At 46.9% G+C, this 15,121-nt stretch overlaps 1 protein-coding gene across 1 annotated transcript in view; it reads right to left on the bottom strand.

Moving 5' to 3' along the window:
• Positions 1-7,818: 7,818 nt before the first annotated feature.
• WWC1 (WW and C2 domain containing 1) overlaps positions 7,819-15,121 on the bottom strand; it is a 189,512-nt gene continuing 182,209 nt past the window's right edge. Inside the window, exons 21-23 of the mRNA XM_037740631.1 lie at positions 12,684-12,917; positions 9,778-9,902; positions 7,819-8,631 (exon numbers count right to left, since the gene is read on the bottom strand). Of these exons, the coding sequence (XP_037596559.1) occupies positions 8,565-8,631; positions 9,778-9,902; positions 12,684-12,917 (426 nt within the window). The 3' untranslated portion in view covers positions 7,819-8,564. The remainder of the gene's footprint in view (positions 8,632-9,777; positions 9,903-12,683; positions 12,918-15,121) is intronic.

Here is a 15,121-nt window from a genome sequence, read left to right as displayed (position 1 = left end):
AAAAAAAGAAAAAGAGAAAAAAAAGAATCAAATACATAAATGTAAATGGTAAAAAGTACTACAATAGCAAGCTTGTGTTCTTTTGATACTCTGATTAGCTTCATGTATATTTATCAGCTACTCTGTGATTAGTTGCAAATTTATTACTTACCATATTCTCCAAAATACATCTATTCAGGCCAGTGCAGTGGGTCACACCTGTAATTCTAGCACTTTGGAAGGCCGAGGCAGGTGGTTCAGTTGAGGTCAGGACTTAAAGAGCAGTCTGGCTAACATGGTGAAACCTCGTCTCTACTAAAAATACAAAAATTAGCTGGGCATGGTGGTGCACTCCTGTAGTCCCAGCTACTCGTGAGGCTGAGGCAGGAGAATCACTCGAACCCAGGAGGTGGAGGTTGCAGTTCAGTAAGCTGAGATCACACCACTGCACTCCAGCCTGGGTGACAGAGAGAGACTCTATCTCAAAAAGACAAAAATTAAAAAAATAAAAATAATACATTTATTCAGTCCCAAGGGCCCTGAGAGAAACCTTACTAAAGGTGTAGAGCGGACTCGTAATATAAGGTTTAGTTATTCCCAGAATCATCTAGAATATAGCAACTAGAAAATACTCCCTACTAGAGTATAACAACTTTCCTACCATCCATTAGCAACTTACACTTCTCTACCTAAGTGTATAATCTCATTGAATCTTCATAGCGCTCAGGGAAGAAGGCAGGCATCTCATCTTGCTCAAAATCCTGGAGTTGGATGTAGGTGCAGTGTGGACATGGCACTCAGGACTTTCGTTTTCCAGCTTCTCACCTTTTTTCTACTGCCCTTCAAGCAATGGAGGCAGCAAGCATGCTGAGAGGAAATGTCTGGCAGGCATGTTACAGTTTTACCTGGGAGTCTAATAGTGCATTTAAAGAATGAGGGCAGGCCAGGCGTGGTGGCTGAAATGTTTGTAATCCCAGCACTTTGGGAGGCTGGGGTGGGCGGATCACATGGTCAAAAGATTGAGACCATCCTGGACAATATGGTGAAACCCTGTCTCTACTAAAAATACAAAAATTACGGGCTGGGCGTGGTGGCTCACACCTTAATCCAAGCACTTTGGAGGCCAAGGCGGGTGGATCACCTGAGGTCAGGAGTTCAAGACCAGCCTGACCAACATGGTGAAAGCCCCGTCTTTAAAAAAAAAACAAAACAAACATTAGCTGGGCATGGTGGCGGGCCTGTAGTCTCAGCTACTTTCGGGAGACTGAGGCAGGGGAATCCCTTGAACCCAGGAGGTGGAGGTTGCAGTGAGCCGAGATCATGCCACTGCACTCCAGTCTAGTGACAGAGCAGGACTCTATCTCAAAAAAAAAAAAAAAAAAAAAAAGAATGAGGGCAGTAATTTATCTACAGACATATTAAATACATGTGTGAAAGGATGTATAGACAAAGAAATTAGGCACTGTCAAATCAAGTGACTGGTGACAACAGATGTGTTCCTCAGTTAACTCATGGCACATCCATTCAGTGAATACTACATAGTTGTATGAAGGAGTAGATATCTTACTGAGATAAGATACCAGACATCTTTTTTTTTCCTTGAGACGGAGTCTTACTCTGTTGCCCAGGCAGGAATGCAGTGGCGTGATCTTGGCTCTCTGCAACCGCTGCCTCCCGGGTTCAAGTGATTGTCCTGGCTCAGTCTCCCAAGTAGCTGGATTACAGGCATGTGCCACCATGCCAGCTAATTTTTGTATTTTTAGACGAGATGGGGTTTCATCATGTTGACCAGGCTGTTCTTGAACCCCTGACCTCGGGTGATCCACCTGCCTTGGCCTCCCCAAGGACTGGCTTTCTGGGATTACAGGTGTGAGTCACTATACCAGATATCTTATCTAGGTACCAGCTAACATATCAGCCAAGATACCAGATACCTTATCGAGAAAAGACAAAGTTCAGGACAGTATCTTTATGGTGCGCTTCTAGGTGGAAAAAAAAAATGAAGACACATATAAGTTTACATAGGCATTGCCTCTCTGGAAGGACAAAGAAGAAATTGGCAAGAGATGCTGTCTTTTTTTTTAGAGACAGGGTTTCACTGTGTTAGCCAGGATGGTCTCGATCTCCTGACCTTGTGATCCACCCGCCTTGGCCTCCCAAAGTGCTGGGATTACAGGCGTGAGCCACCGCGCCCGGCCTGAGATGTCATCTTTAGGGAGGGAAATGGATAGGTGGGGACAAAAGTGTGAAAATGACTTACCCGTCACTGTAGGGATGTGCCTTAAAGAGCAGACACTGGGTTTAGTCCCAGTTCTATCACTTATTAACTGTTGGGGCATGTAATGGCACCTCTCTGGGTAAGCTTCCTCAACTGTAAAATAGGCATGATCATAATGGTACCTGTATCATAGGACTGCTGTGAGGATAAGTGAGCTAGGAATAAGCAGACCTTAGAGCAGTGCCTGCGTCTGTCGAGTGAGTGGAAAGCCTTGCTGCCATGACTCTCACGCACCCTTCGTCATACTTTCGGTGTAAATATTCTGCAGTAAGTATTAGCTATTTAAGTAATAAAACTGTTACAAGAATACAAGTGTAAAAAAAGGAAAAGGACCCATCCCAGGGTAAATAAGCTTTTTTTCTTTTCTTTTTTTTTTTTTTTGAGACGGAGTTTTGCTCTTGTTACCCAGGCTGGAGTGCAGTGGCATAATCTTGGCTCACTGCAACCTCCGCCTCCTGGGTTCAAGCGATTCTCCTACCTCAGTCACCCAAGCAGCTGGGACTACAGGCACGTGCCACCATGCCCGGCTAATTTTTTGTATTTTTTTTTTTTTTTTGAGACGGAGTTTCGCTCTTGTTACCCAGGCTGGAGTGCAATGGCGTGATCTCGGCTCACCGCAACCTCCGCCTCCTGGGTTCAGGCAATTCTCCTGCCTCAGCCTCCTGAGTCGCTGGGATTACAGGCACGCGCCACCATGCCCAGCTAATTTTTTGTAGTTTTAGTAGAGATGGGGTTTCACCGTGTTGACCAGAATGGTCTCGATCTCTTGACCTCGTGATCCACACGCCTCGGCCTCCCAAAGTGCTGGGATTACAGGCGTGAGCCACCGAATTTTTTGTATTTTTAGTAGAGACGGGGTTTTACCATGTTGGCCAAGATGGTCTTGATCTTTTGACCTTGTGATCCACCCACCTCGGCTTCCCAAAGTGCTGGGATTACAGGCATGAGCCACCGCGCCCGGCCTAATAAGCTTTTTTTCAAAAAAAAAATTTCTTTTTTTAAGACAAGATCTTGCTCTATTGCCCAGGCTGGAGTGTGGTGGCACGATCACGGCTCACTGCCACCTCAACCTCTTTGGATCCTCGCTACCTCAGCCTCTCTAGTAGCTAGGACCACAGGTGTGCGTCAGCATGCCTGGCTATTTTTTTTTTTTTTTGGTGGAGTTTCAACTGTTGCCCAGGCTGGAGTGCAATGACGCAATCTCGGCTCACCGCAACCTCCACCTCATGAGTTCTGCTGCTATTCACTTGGGGTGGTTGGCAAAATATTAAAGAAAATATTTAGGAAAAGTTATAGATTAGTCTCAAACCTTTTGGAAGGCCAAAAGGTTTTATTCGGGGCAGGCCAAAGGCAGCCGGCAGGTCCATTAAATTTGGACAAAAATAGCGACGAGGCTCTTCCCAGTTAAGTCTGTTTACCCCATACCTATTTGTCTCCACCCTGTTTACTCATGTTAACTTTGTGCTGGATGGCTCTCTCAGGGGGAGTTCGAAGGGGAATTGCCTGTTAACAGCATTTACTCCAGGCCCAGAACCTAAAGCTTTTATCAGTCATAAAACCACTCTCTTAACCATGTTAATGATCCACAAGTGTGTTAACTCAGAACCTCTGTTGTAAAATCTTAAGGGAATAAATGTGTGGACAGACAGAGGGTCTGAGTCGATTGGTTGCATTTTGCCCTCTGAAAGCAGCCAACGGCCATCCTTAGCCCACTTGAAACACTGTAATGGTGTGAGAGTGCTTTCATTCATCCATAGTTGAGTCGGGGTCTGCAGGTCAGATTTCTGCAGGTGGTGAGACCCACGTCTCAGGTGGTGACCCTGACGTGATAAAGGGCACAGGGTTCAAGTGATTCTCCTGCCTCAGCTTCCCTAGTAGCTGGGATTACAGAGGCACCCACCACCACACCTGGCTAATATTTTGTATTTTTATTAGAGACTACTAAAAATTTTAGGTTTCACTATGTTGGCCAAGCTAGTCTCGAACTCCTGACCTCAGGTGATCCATCAGCCTCAGCCTCCCAAAGTGCTGGGATTACAGGTGTGAGCCACCACACCCAGCTTTTGTTTTTTTAATTTTTACTTTTTGTAGAGACAGGGTCTTACTATGTTTCTTAGGCTAGTCTTGAACTCCTGGGCTCAAGCAGTCCTCCTGCCTCAGCCTCCCAAAGTGCTGGGATTACAGGCATGAGCCACCATGCTTGGCTCTTCAGAGAATTTAAATGTTGTGTGTGTGTGAACTCCCAATCACTTCTGCTTCTTTATGCTGTGGGGTCACACGTGTGTCTAGGAGCAGGGGATGATGCCCTGAGTTGCATCTAAGGGGGGGTCTGCACCCTGGTGCCTGTCAAAACCAGCTTTTAGTACCCCTGTTCCACCCAGGGGCTTCCTGATTTGAATGACAAAGGTGTAGAAACCAAATACACCTTTGGGGCAGACCTTTCATCACATCCATTCATTCAATTCATTTCACAAATATTAAGAACCCACTCTACATTAGACCTAACAAAAACAAGGCAAATGAGGTTCTTGCTTTAAGAGCTTATGCTCCAGGGCGGAGAGGGATCTTGAGGGGTGAGGCTTCAGCTGAAACCTGAAGGGTGAGAAGGAGCTGGCCATGTAAAGTCGGTGTGAAGACGTGGAGGAAGAGTCCACCAGGCAGAAGGAATTAGGACTACAAAGGGCTGGTGTTGGGAAGGAGCAAAAGAAAGGCCAGCCTGGCTGGAGCCTGCTAAGGCAGGCGATAGTTAACTGGAATAATCTTAGCCTTAGCTAAGGTCCTTAGCCTTCTTGAGAGGTAGAAAGCTCGTGTGCATATTGCAAAACGGTCTGGACTCAAAGGCAACCATTGCCTTTAGGAGCAGGAGAATCAGAGCCAGTGAGGTTTGCTGTCTTTTTTTCAGACTACTATCCTGGGACCCTGCCTTTCTCCCCACCCTATGCAGAGAAACCACAGGAATGTGTGACTTCATTCTTCAAGACCAAGGATTCTAAGGCCCTACAATTAGGGCCTCCTGTGGTGCAGTGTGGTAATGCCACACTGTGAAACAGAAGCTGGAGCTGAAAGAAAACAGATTTTGGAGTTGAAAGATGGGCTCAGCATCCTAGCTATAGCCATTTGTTATGTATGTGAGCTTGAGGGCGTCATTTTACATTTCCCAGCTTTGTTTCCTGAAGGTTCTGGAAAAGACACATGCACCATTACAAGTGAACATTTATTTATTTTTGAATTTGTCTCTAGGCAAACAACCGAATGGTGGTTTGCTGGTGAAGTGTTTATAGAGAATTCAACTCCATGGCTGGAAGAGACTCTGGCCTTCCACAGAGGCGGTCTGGTTCTCCCCACAAACGTCCTCACAGCTGAAGTGACTCTGAGATGCGCCTCTCCGGGTGGGAGGATTTGCTCCATGTAGCTTTTCCCATACACAGGGAGGGTGTTTACAGCTCTGCTTCATAGCACCTGATGCTGCAGGAGTGTGAGGGGCTGACCCTTGCTGGGAGAACTAAGCACAGATGAATGTGTCACTGAGAAGGAATTTCGTAACATATGTGCCCTTCAAAGTTTTTATTGAGTCCAAATGGACTGCAAATACAGTCCTCTGCTGCCTCTCAGGCCAATGAATTCAGGCTCCAAGATCCCCAGGACACCCCCATTCTGTCTCCATCCCTTGCATCTGCTTCCCTTTGCAGGTTGTCCTTATTTTCCTAATGCCATTGCCCCCATTGAAGCAGGAGCAGCTGCAAACCTCTCAAACACCGAACAGGGAAGGAAGTTAAGGTATTTTCACCTGCTGCTCAGCTGGGAGCTGCAGCAGGTGAAAATACAAACAACTGAGCTCTTCGACAAAGAAAATCCTTGCCCTTTTAAAGTCTTATAATTCTAGAAATTACATGTGAAAGGGTCTTGATCCATGAAGTAGGCATGGGGTACGTGACTAGGTGGGGGTTTGATCGTGTTTAAGCAAAAACAGTGCCTTCTGGAAAGATTCCTCCATACCATGCCAGGGATCTATAGGAGTGTGATTAAGGGTGGCACCCGGTCTGCCAGCCTTTACTTCTACTGAAATGCAATATAGAAGTCTAGGAGGAAGGGCTCTCAGAAGCTTAAGAGAATTAAGGGTCTCTTTCCTCACCGTGAAGCTGGAGCTTTGCAAGAGAAACTCTCATCTCTAACCTGTGAGTGGAAAATGCTAGGGAAGGGTTCTGAATGGCTTGGCTTGGCCCCATGCCTCTCCTTGGTCTAGTCATGGGAGCCAAAGAGATGGGTCACTTACAGCCAGCTTGGGTCATCTGCCCCGTTGCTGCGGCCAGTGCCCTCAGCAGAAAAGATCACAGGGTCAGCAAGGAGGGCAGCCTCCTCAAAGCTCAGAGCTGTGTAGGCATGGGGGCCACACGGCAGCATGAGACCATCCTCGTGCTCTACAACCTGGTACAAGTGAGTTGGGGAAGATGTTGATTGATACACATATGAAGACATAAAGTCAACCCTTAATGTGTCCCGTGGAATTCAGTGGAAGGAGAGAGAACATCAGAGATTGATGCCATGGGGCAGGAGGAAGCCCAGGCCAGTGGTGAGAAATTGCGCTGGATACCAGCTATCCAGGGGGGACTGACTGTCAGAGATCCTGGAAGCCACAGGGGGAAGAAGAGTAGATTCTCCATCACTGGAGGTTCCTTATACATGAGGAGAGACAGCCAGGTAAGGAGTGTTCTGGGGAGGGGGGAAGAGCCTCAGCAGCAAGTGAAGGTGGTGCCACTCCCTCCATCACCGCCCCGGGTCCCCAGTGGCCTGGAGAGGGCCATGAATTTCAGCATTCCCTGTGTGACTCACCAGTAGGGTACTGGCCTCACCATTTTGCCTGCCTCTGCCTGGGCTTCACTCACTTTATACCAGTGGAGATCTCAAACTGCAGCATGCCTAAGACTTACAGAGGGAACACGGGTAAAACACTGGCATTGGGGACAGTCCCAGGGTGGGTAGGATAGTTTAGTGGGTCTAGAGAGGGGCCTGACAGTCTGCATTTTTAATAGGCTGCCCCAGGTGATTCTGATATAGCTGGTGCAGCATGCTTTGCTGGGTGGTACAACAGGGTAATGTCAGAGAGGAAGGAGGAAGAGATTTGTGGCTGTTGCTATTTGTTAGAGGCTGACTTCTGATGTTGACGCAATAGACCCTGCAAAGCTCTGAGCTGGGCAGGAATACGGGCCACATAAGCAGCATGAAACACATAAGCTCTAGGACCTACTATCCCTGGGTTGGGGACGACATGGAATGATGCTCATATGAAGAAACTGTGAAGTCACCTCTCATTGGGTGGGGTGAAATTCCATAGAAGGAGACAGTGCAGAGAGCATCCCCAATCTAACTTGGGGATGTGGATTCCCAATGATTTGAGCAGTCATTTAAACTTAATGAGCAAATGAAAGGAGTGGGCAAAAGAAAACATAAATGTTTCCTAAACTGGGGATGGGTGGGAAAGAAATGACTGGAAAAGGGAGAGTCAAAAATCAGGGAAACACAGACCAAGTGAGGGTGGAGAAGAGAACAAGAGCAAGAAGGGATTCTTTTTGAAAGGCCACTTTATTGATGGAGATAAAACTGAATGGAGCTCCCCACAGCCCTCCCCTCACTCATGTTAGTGGCTTCACTGGGCATCTGAGACCAGCGTGGCCTGAAACCCACATAGGCTGGGCTGCTTAGCCCCCCAGCCTATCACACCGCCCGCTCCATGTCAGGCAGCCACATAAAAACACGTCACAGCTCACGAAGATTCGTGGATGCACCTCTGAATCCCCCCCACAATGGTTTCTGTGCATTTTTTTTTAATATTGTACAAAATATGTTAACTAGGAAAAGTTAGCTGTTCTGTGACAAGTGCGGGACGTCCTATGAGGATTCCCGTCCCCCAGGCATTACTTCTTATTGCAGTAAGACCTCTAAAAGGTGGCGCTGTACAAACAAAAAAATCTAAAGGATTTTAAGAAGAGCAGCAACACAATACTGCTTTAGTTCATTTAAATTTTCTTTCCCAAAAATACACTCCTAAATATACAAACTATACAATCTTATCATTTTAATGCTGGTTTTTTTTTGTTTGTTTGTTTCTGTTTTTTTGTGTGTTTTGTTTTGTTCTTGTTTTTAATAATAACAATAGGGCCCAAACTAAAAAATCGGTTCATCTTCAAACCAACAAGAGCACTAGAGGACTTGTGACTCAGTACCTTCATATAACACCACATAAATAACTTTAGCCACAGTCAATGTTCACAGCCTGGTCAGTAGAACGAAGGAAACACTTTTCTGGCAATTAGACGTCATCTGCAGAGAGGGCTGGAATATTCATCCGAGGCCGGGTGAAAAACGCCATCTTCTCCCTATAAGAGAGGCCATCCCTTTAGAGCAGGGGTTTTCAACCTCACTCTACAGAGATTCTGGGCAGGAGAATTCTTTGTTGTGGGGGCTGTCCTGTACATCAATGCAGAATGTTTAGCAATGTCCTCAGCCTCTGACCTCCAGTTATGACAACGCAAAATGTATGCTCATTGCCAAACGTCCCAGAGGGAAGGGGAGAAGTCACCCCTGGTTGAGAACCACTGCTTTAAAGGACCATTAGCATGAACAATGACCCTTAGTTCAAATCAAATCAGAGGCTTCTCAGAGTTTCAAAGGACCCTTGGGCCACTTCCAATGTTTGTTTTAGATTCTCAATTTGTTAAAAAGTTAAGAGATGCCCAAAGACACTTGTACAAATTATTGTGCATTTTAAATGTTTATTTCACAAAGGAGTTTTTTTTTTTTTTTTTTTAAGCACATACACAAACGTGTACCTGAGAGGACATCAGAAGTCTAAACGCTAGGCCCTCTGTGAATGGGAGGTCCAGGCCAAATGGCACTCAGGGCCCTCCAAGGATACACTGGGGTCCAGCATGGCAAGAAAGCACCTTCCTGAGATCCTAGCAGGTGGCAGGCAGAGCCAGGGAAGCCCAGCAAGCAGCCATCACCCCCAGGCTTATTTATCAACCTCCACAATTACCAGTGATGAAAACACTACAAGGGGCCAGGCGCAGTGGCTCACGCCTGTAATCCTAGCACTTTGGGAGGCCGAGGTGGGTGGATCACCTGAGGTCAGGAGTTCAAGACCAGCCTGGCCATCATGGTGAAACCCCATCTTTAAAAAAAATTAAAAAAAAAAAAAACCAAAAACAAAAACAAACAAACAAACAAAAAAAAAAACAAAACAAAACACTATGAGGGAAGGCTGGGGCAGGTGGCTCATTCATTAAACAAGAGGATCTAACAAATTAGCTCAGTTGTGTGGGGACCGATAAAGACAGCCAGGGGAAGCGTGCTGCAGAGCTCATGGATAGCCAGGTATGGCTTGGTGGAAGATGAACATCGGTTACAGAGAAAGCCAGTGCTCTGTGAGCAAGGGATGGGAGCAGTGAGACCAGAGACAGAAGGCTAAGGCCGGTGGGTTGGCTGAGAAAGGGAGAGGGGGGCTGCCGGGGCCCTCTGCTTACCTGAAAGACTGCACTTCTGGGGGCTCCTTACAGCTCTGGCCTCGGAGCCTGTGCACATCCTTGGCAGCTGCCCTCATCATCTTGTCTGTCTGAAGCTCACCCTTGTGCTCTGCTCGGTCCATCTGCTGGGCAAAGCAAGCAAGGCCCTGAGTCAGTGGAGGGGGCCTCCAGAAAGGGGCAGCCAAGGAGAACTCGCTATCACAACCGAGGGGGCTACTGTAGGGAAGGCATTCTCACTCCTGCTCCACGTGGGATCCACTTCATTCAGAATGAGAATAGGAAGTGCTCAAATCATCTGTTTGAGTGACTAGATTTTTGGGGCCAGGGAACTGAATACCTGTGTGGATCTGAGGAAGTAAGGAGATGAGGGGTACCTGGTGAAATGTGCGCTACCTCTAATCCTCAGGCCACCTACGAAGATAGATGCTATTACCTCTATTTTACCAAGGGAACCGAGGCTCTGGCATAGTAAGAAATTTCTTTGGCCGGGCACGGTGGCTCACAAGGTCAGGAGTTCGAGACCAGCCTGACCAACATGGTGACACTTCATGTCTACTAAAAATACAAAAATTAGCCAGGTGTGGTGGTGCATGCCTGTAATCCCAGCTACTCAGGAGGCTGAGGCAGGAGAATCACTTGAACCCGGGAGGTGGAGGTTGCAGTGAGCTGAGATCACACCACTGCATGCCAGCATGGGCAACAAAGTGAGACTCCGTCTCAAAAAAAAAAAAAAAAAAAAATTTCTTTAATGTGAGACTACTAGGAAGAGGTAGAAATCCAATCTCAAGCTATGCAGTGGTTCTTAAGAGGCTTAGGTATAACACTATGCCCCTTTCTCCTAATGTAAACCCATGCAAACACTTTGGAGAACAAACCACAGACAACTCTAAACTATCCACGTACCGTATACTTGAAAACATTGCACAAAGACAGAAGTTTGGTAAATAAAGCCATAATTTCAAAGATTCTTTGTTAGAAAGCATAGATCTTACTTTTTTATTTTATTTTTTTTACTATTTGAAAGGTCAAGTTTTCTTTGTTTTTCTTAAGTCAGGGCATGTATTACTTCTTAGTCTTTTGACTAAGATCAAGTGTTAAGGTAGGGCACATAGGCACTTATTTTCTGATTTCTTTTTGCCTTGGCTACCAGGAAGCTCAAAGATAGATACAATACCTAACTATAACTAGGTTACTTTAGGTTTGGGATATATTTATTTCCTTCTCCTCCTTTAAGCCTTGCAATTTTCTATTTTCCCTCAATGCTCTTGTTATAATGCTGTTTGTAAGTAAACAGGGTATAAATAAGAAAGAAACAAACTTTTCTGGAACTTCGGAACTGCCAGAGTCAGTTTGAAGCTGCCACATCAGTCCAGGCCTAAGAAGTCCAGCATCATCTTCCTGCCCTAGGGCATCAGCACCTGCACGGAGCGCTGAGATTTCAGCTGATGGCCCTCCTGAAAGTTCAGGTAGGCTCCCTGTGTAAGGTGCTCTCAGCAAGTCTGGCTGCGTGCAGAGAGAACTAGCAAAGGTCTTTCTAGCCGTGGGTGGCAATCACAGAGTGGCAGGTATTATTTTTTATAAAAGAGTAGAGAATGGCCCTTGTATATTGGCCCTGTATTATTTCTTCATGGTAGTCTGGGACGTGTTGGCTCAAAAGCCTGCTGGTGCCAAACTCAAATTTTTACTCTTCCAGTTGTTTTAAATATAGCTCAAATAAGCAGCTTTTAAAGAAATATACAACCTTTGTGTTTTACATACCCTGTGAAACTGTATCCAAGATTTGTTAGCTATAGATAAGATACGCCCTGGGTCTATAAGAGACTCCAATCTGCTGCTGTGGCTTTGGAGTTCTCTGACCCAGAGACTCCCCATCTTGCTGCAGAGCTATATCACCTAGATGGCCCTCTCCCCCAGCTCTCCCCTGGGAGTTCCCTTGACTTCTTCCACATTGGGTAGTAGCCCCCAGCCCCTTTGGAAGGTCTCATGTTGTGAGGGACTTCTCCTGCATGCAAACCTGTCAAAGCGCAGCGCAAGCCACGCACACTGGCTCATGCCTGTAATCCCAGCACTTTGGGAGTCCAAGGTGGGTAGATTGTTTGAGCCCAGGAGTTCGAGACCAGCCCGAGCAACAAAGTGAAACCTCCTCTCTACAGAAAAACAAAAATTAGCCAGGTATATTGGTATGCACCTGTCATCTCAGCTACTCAGGAGGCTCAGGTGGGAGGATCGATAGAGCCTGGGAGATGGAGGTTGCAGTGAGCTGTTGTGCCACCACACTGCAGCCTGGGCAACAGAGTAAGAACCTGTCTCCAAAACAAAACAAAAAAAGCACAACTAATATAAAACTTGTGTGTGTGCTAACACCATTTTGTGGTTATATCTTTCTCCTTGATCAACCCTTAAACTCACTATAGCAGGGCAGAGATGCCAGCAGGCTTGTACTCCAGGGCATCCTTGTTAGCAGAAAGCCCGGGTATGACCAGCCCCTCTCCTGCTTTGGCAAGGGCTGCCCTGTGGGACTGCCTGGGCAGGCACTGAGGCAGGTCCGTGACCTATTGTTACTCTGTTAAAGTGTGTGCCCTGGCACAGATTAGGTGCCCAATGTATTTCATGAAGAACTGTATGATGAGCACATGTGTGAATAATAAGGGCCAGCACACAAAAACACATCAACAAATGCAGTAAATGGGCCTTGCAGCCAGGTGAAGGGTTAATAAGGCTGAGTGGGCAAAGGGATTCCTGGATCCCTCTGCTGATGGGAACGAGGGATGGGTGGAACACCCTCAGTGAAACCTGTGGTGGGAATGGCAGGATGCATCATGAGCTCTGGCCTGTCTTCCCCGGGGCAGTGCCCCCCACTCCCTGGGACAGAATGCAGGGCTCCCTTGCCTTTGAGCTGCACTCACCCGCTTCTCCAGCATCCTCAGCAGCAGGCGGAAACGCTCGTCCTCGCGCAGCCACTGCGGCAGCTCCTTCTCCCCGTGGTTCTTGGCTTGTTCCAGCTGCTCCTTAAGCTCCTTCAGCACCGAGATCTCCTGGGTCAGTTGGCTGTGCCAGGTTCTCGTTGCCTGCAAGTCTAACTCCAGGTCCAGCGAGGTGCGGATCAGACGCTCAGAGCGCAGGGACTTGACGGAGGAAGGCTGCGGGGGTGGGGACGGCTTCTCTTGTTATTAGAGCTCTGCCCTGTGAGCGCACCCAGCCCCTTCCTCTGACCCTCAAATACCCTCCCTTTGTTTATCTGTAGGCTTTCACTCCTGAATGGGGTTTGCCCTTCCCTGGGAAGCCTGTTTGGAATTCTCCCACTCAGCTCATGTTTATTGAGCATTTATTATGTCCCAGGAATGGTGCGGAGTGCTTCATTTCCGTTGTTTTGTTTCATTTTCACAAACCGAGGAGGTTCCAAGCCTTATCATCTGCACAGATGAGGCTTGCAGAGGTTAAGTCCCGCAGGGTATATGTGGTAAGGCTGAGATTTCACTCCAGGGAGCTGGCTGCAATCCCCACCCGCCCTCTCTCTACACTGACAGCTTCAGTACTGTCAGCGCCCTTCACATGTACGTTTTCAGTTATTGATTCCTGTCACTGTACTATCCTGAAGTTGTTTCCCCAGTACAGGTCTGTTCCTGCTTGAGGGCAGAAGTCATGTCTTCTTGACTCTGTGTTCCTGTAATGGGCGCCTATTGTTTCTGCTTGTCCAGCATGTGTTTCCCCAGCCTTACAGTAACAATGCCCTCACCTTCCCTTGGAATTCTCTTCCTCCAGAGTCAATCCACCTGGTTTGTGTGGAGCATCGGGGATAGGAATGTGGCCTGAGCCTGGCCAATCAGAATCTCAGTGATGGGTTCAGAGGTGAGTATGTTATCAAAGCCCACCCATTAATACTCAATTCTGGCACTTTGCTGAACTACTTGGAAAAGAGGCAATGACTTTTTTTTTTGACGGAGTGATTTCATCATCACCAGCACTGCAGTGCAGTGGCATGATCTCAGCTCACTGCAACTTCTGCCTCCTGGGGTCAAGTGATTCTCCTGTCTCAGCCTCCCGAGTAGCTGGGACTACAGGCACCCACCACCGTGCCCAGCTAAATTTTCTGTATTTTTTTTAGAGATGGGGTTTCACTGTGTTTGCAAGGATGGTCTTGAACTCCTGACCTTGTGATCCGCCCACCTTGGCCTCCCAAAGTGCAGGGATTATAGGCATGAGTCACTCTGCCCAGCCAAGAGGCAATGTCTTTACCCAGAGGTTGCTAAGCCTTCAAGATATAAGCCTGGAACTGATCACAGTCACTTTTAGTATCACGTGGGGTGACCTGTTTGAGAATTAAGCTCTACAGAGGGAGCAATGTCATGGGGCGGGGTGGGGGGGGGGGGCTGAGACCTAAAACATCATTTCAACCTCTGGATCAAGCCATGCCTGAAGGTAGTCCGACATCCTGGATTTTTTCATTAAATGAGACAATAAATTCCCTCCTTCATTTTTAAGCCGTATTTGAATTGGGTTCTTTAGTCATCTATATGTAAAAGGCCATGATTAATACAAACATTAACTCTCCTCCCATCAGAACCCACCAATGATTAAAAAATAACAATGAATGCCTATGGGAGTCAGAATTCTAAAATGGTTTCTTAAATCGCATTTCCAATATATACACCTTGTGTAATCTCCTCCTCTTCAATTCCAGTGAGACCTGTGAATGTGAACTATCACTCCCACTGATCAGTTGACTTTGAGTTAATCAAAAGGAAGATTATTCTGGGTGGTCCTGACCTAATCAGGTAAAGCCCCTAAAAGATAGCCTGGGCTTTTCCTGGTTGAACTCTTCCGCTGGCCTTGAAGAAGTAAATAAAGCATGTTGTAGAGAGGGTCACAGGGCAAAAACTTGAGAGTGACCTCTAGTAGCCGAGAATGCCCCCTAACCCCACATCTGACAGCTAGCAAGAAAATACAAGAAATAAATTCTGCCGACAGCTGGAGGCAGTGCCTGGATGCAAACGTTTGCTTAGTCAGGCCTCCAGATGAGAATGCGGCCATTCAACACTTAGGTTTCAGCCTGCTAAAACCCTGGGCAGAGGGCTCAGCTAACCTGTGCTTGATCTCCTGACATGTGGAAACTGTGAGGCAAGACATTTGTATTATTTTAGGCTGCTAAAGGTTGTGGTGATTTGTTACGCAGCAATAGAAAACAAATACAATGACCAATAAAGAGATTTCAGACACAGTATAAGAAGCATTACCAGACAGGTGCAGTGGCTCACGCCTGTAATACCAGCACTTTGGGAGGCCAAGGCGGGTGGATCACCTGAGGTCAGAAGTTCAAGACCAGCCTGACCAACATGGTAAAACC

The sequence above is a fragment of the Cebus imitator genome, unplaced genomic scaffold, assembly GCF_001604975.1.
Source record: "Cebus imitator isolate Cc_AM_T3 unplaced genomic scaffold, Cebus_imitator-1.0 Scaffold86, whole genome shotgun sequence".
Classification (NCBI taxonomy): domain Eukaryota; kingdom Metazoa; phylum Chordata; class Mammalia; order Primates; family Cebidae; genus Cebus; species Cebus imitator.
Note: the sequence above shows the minus strand (reverse complement) of the source record. Positions and strands in the feature narration are given on the sequence as shown.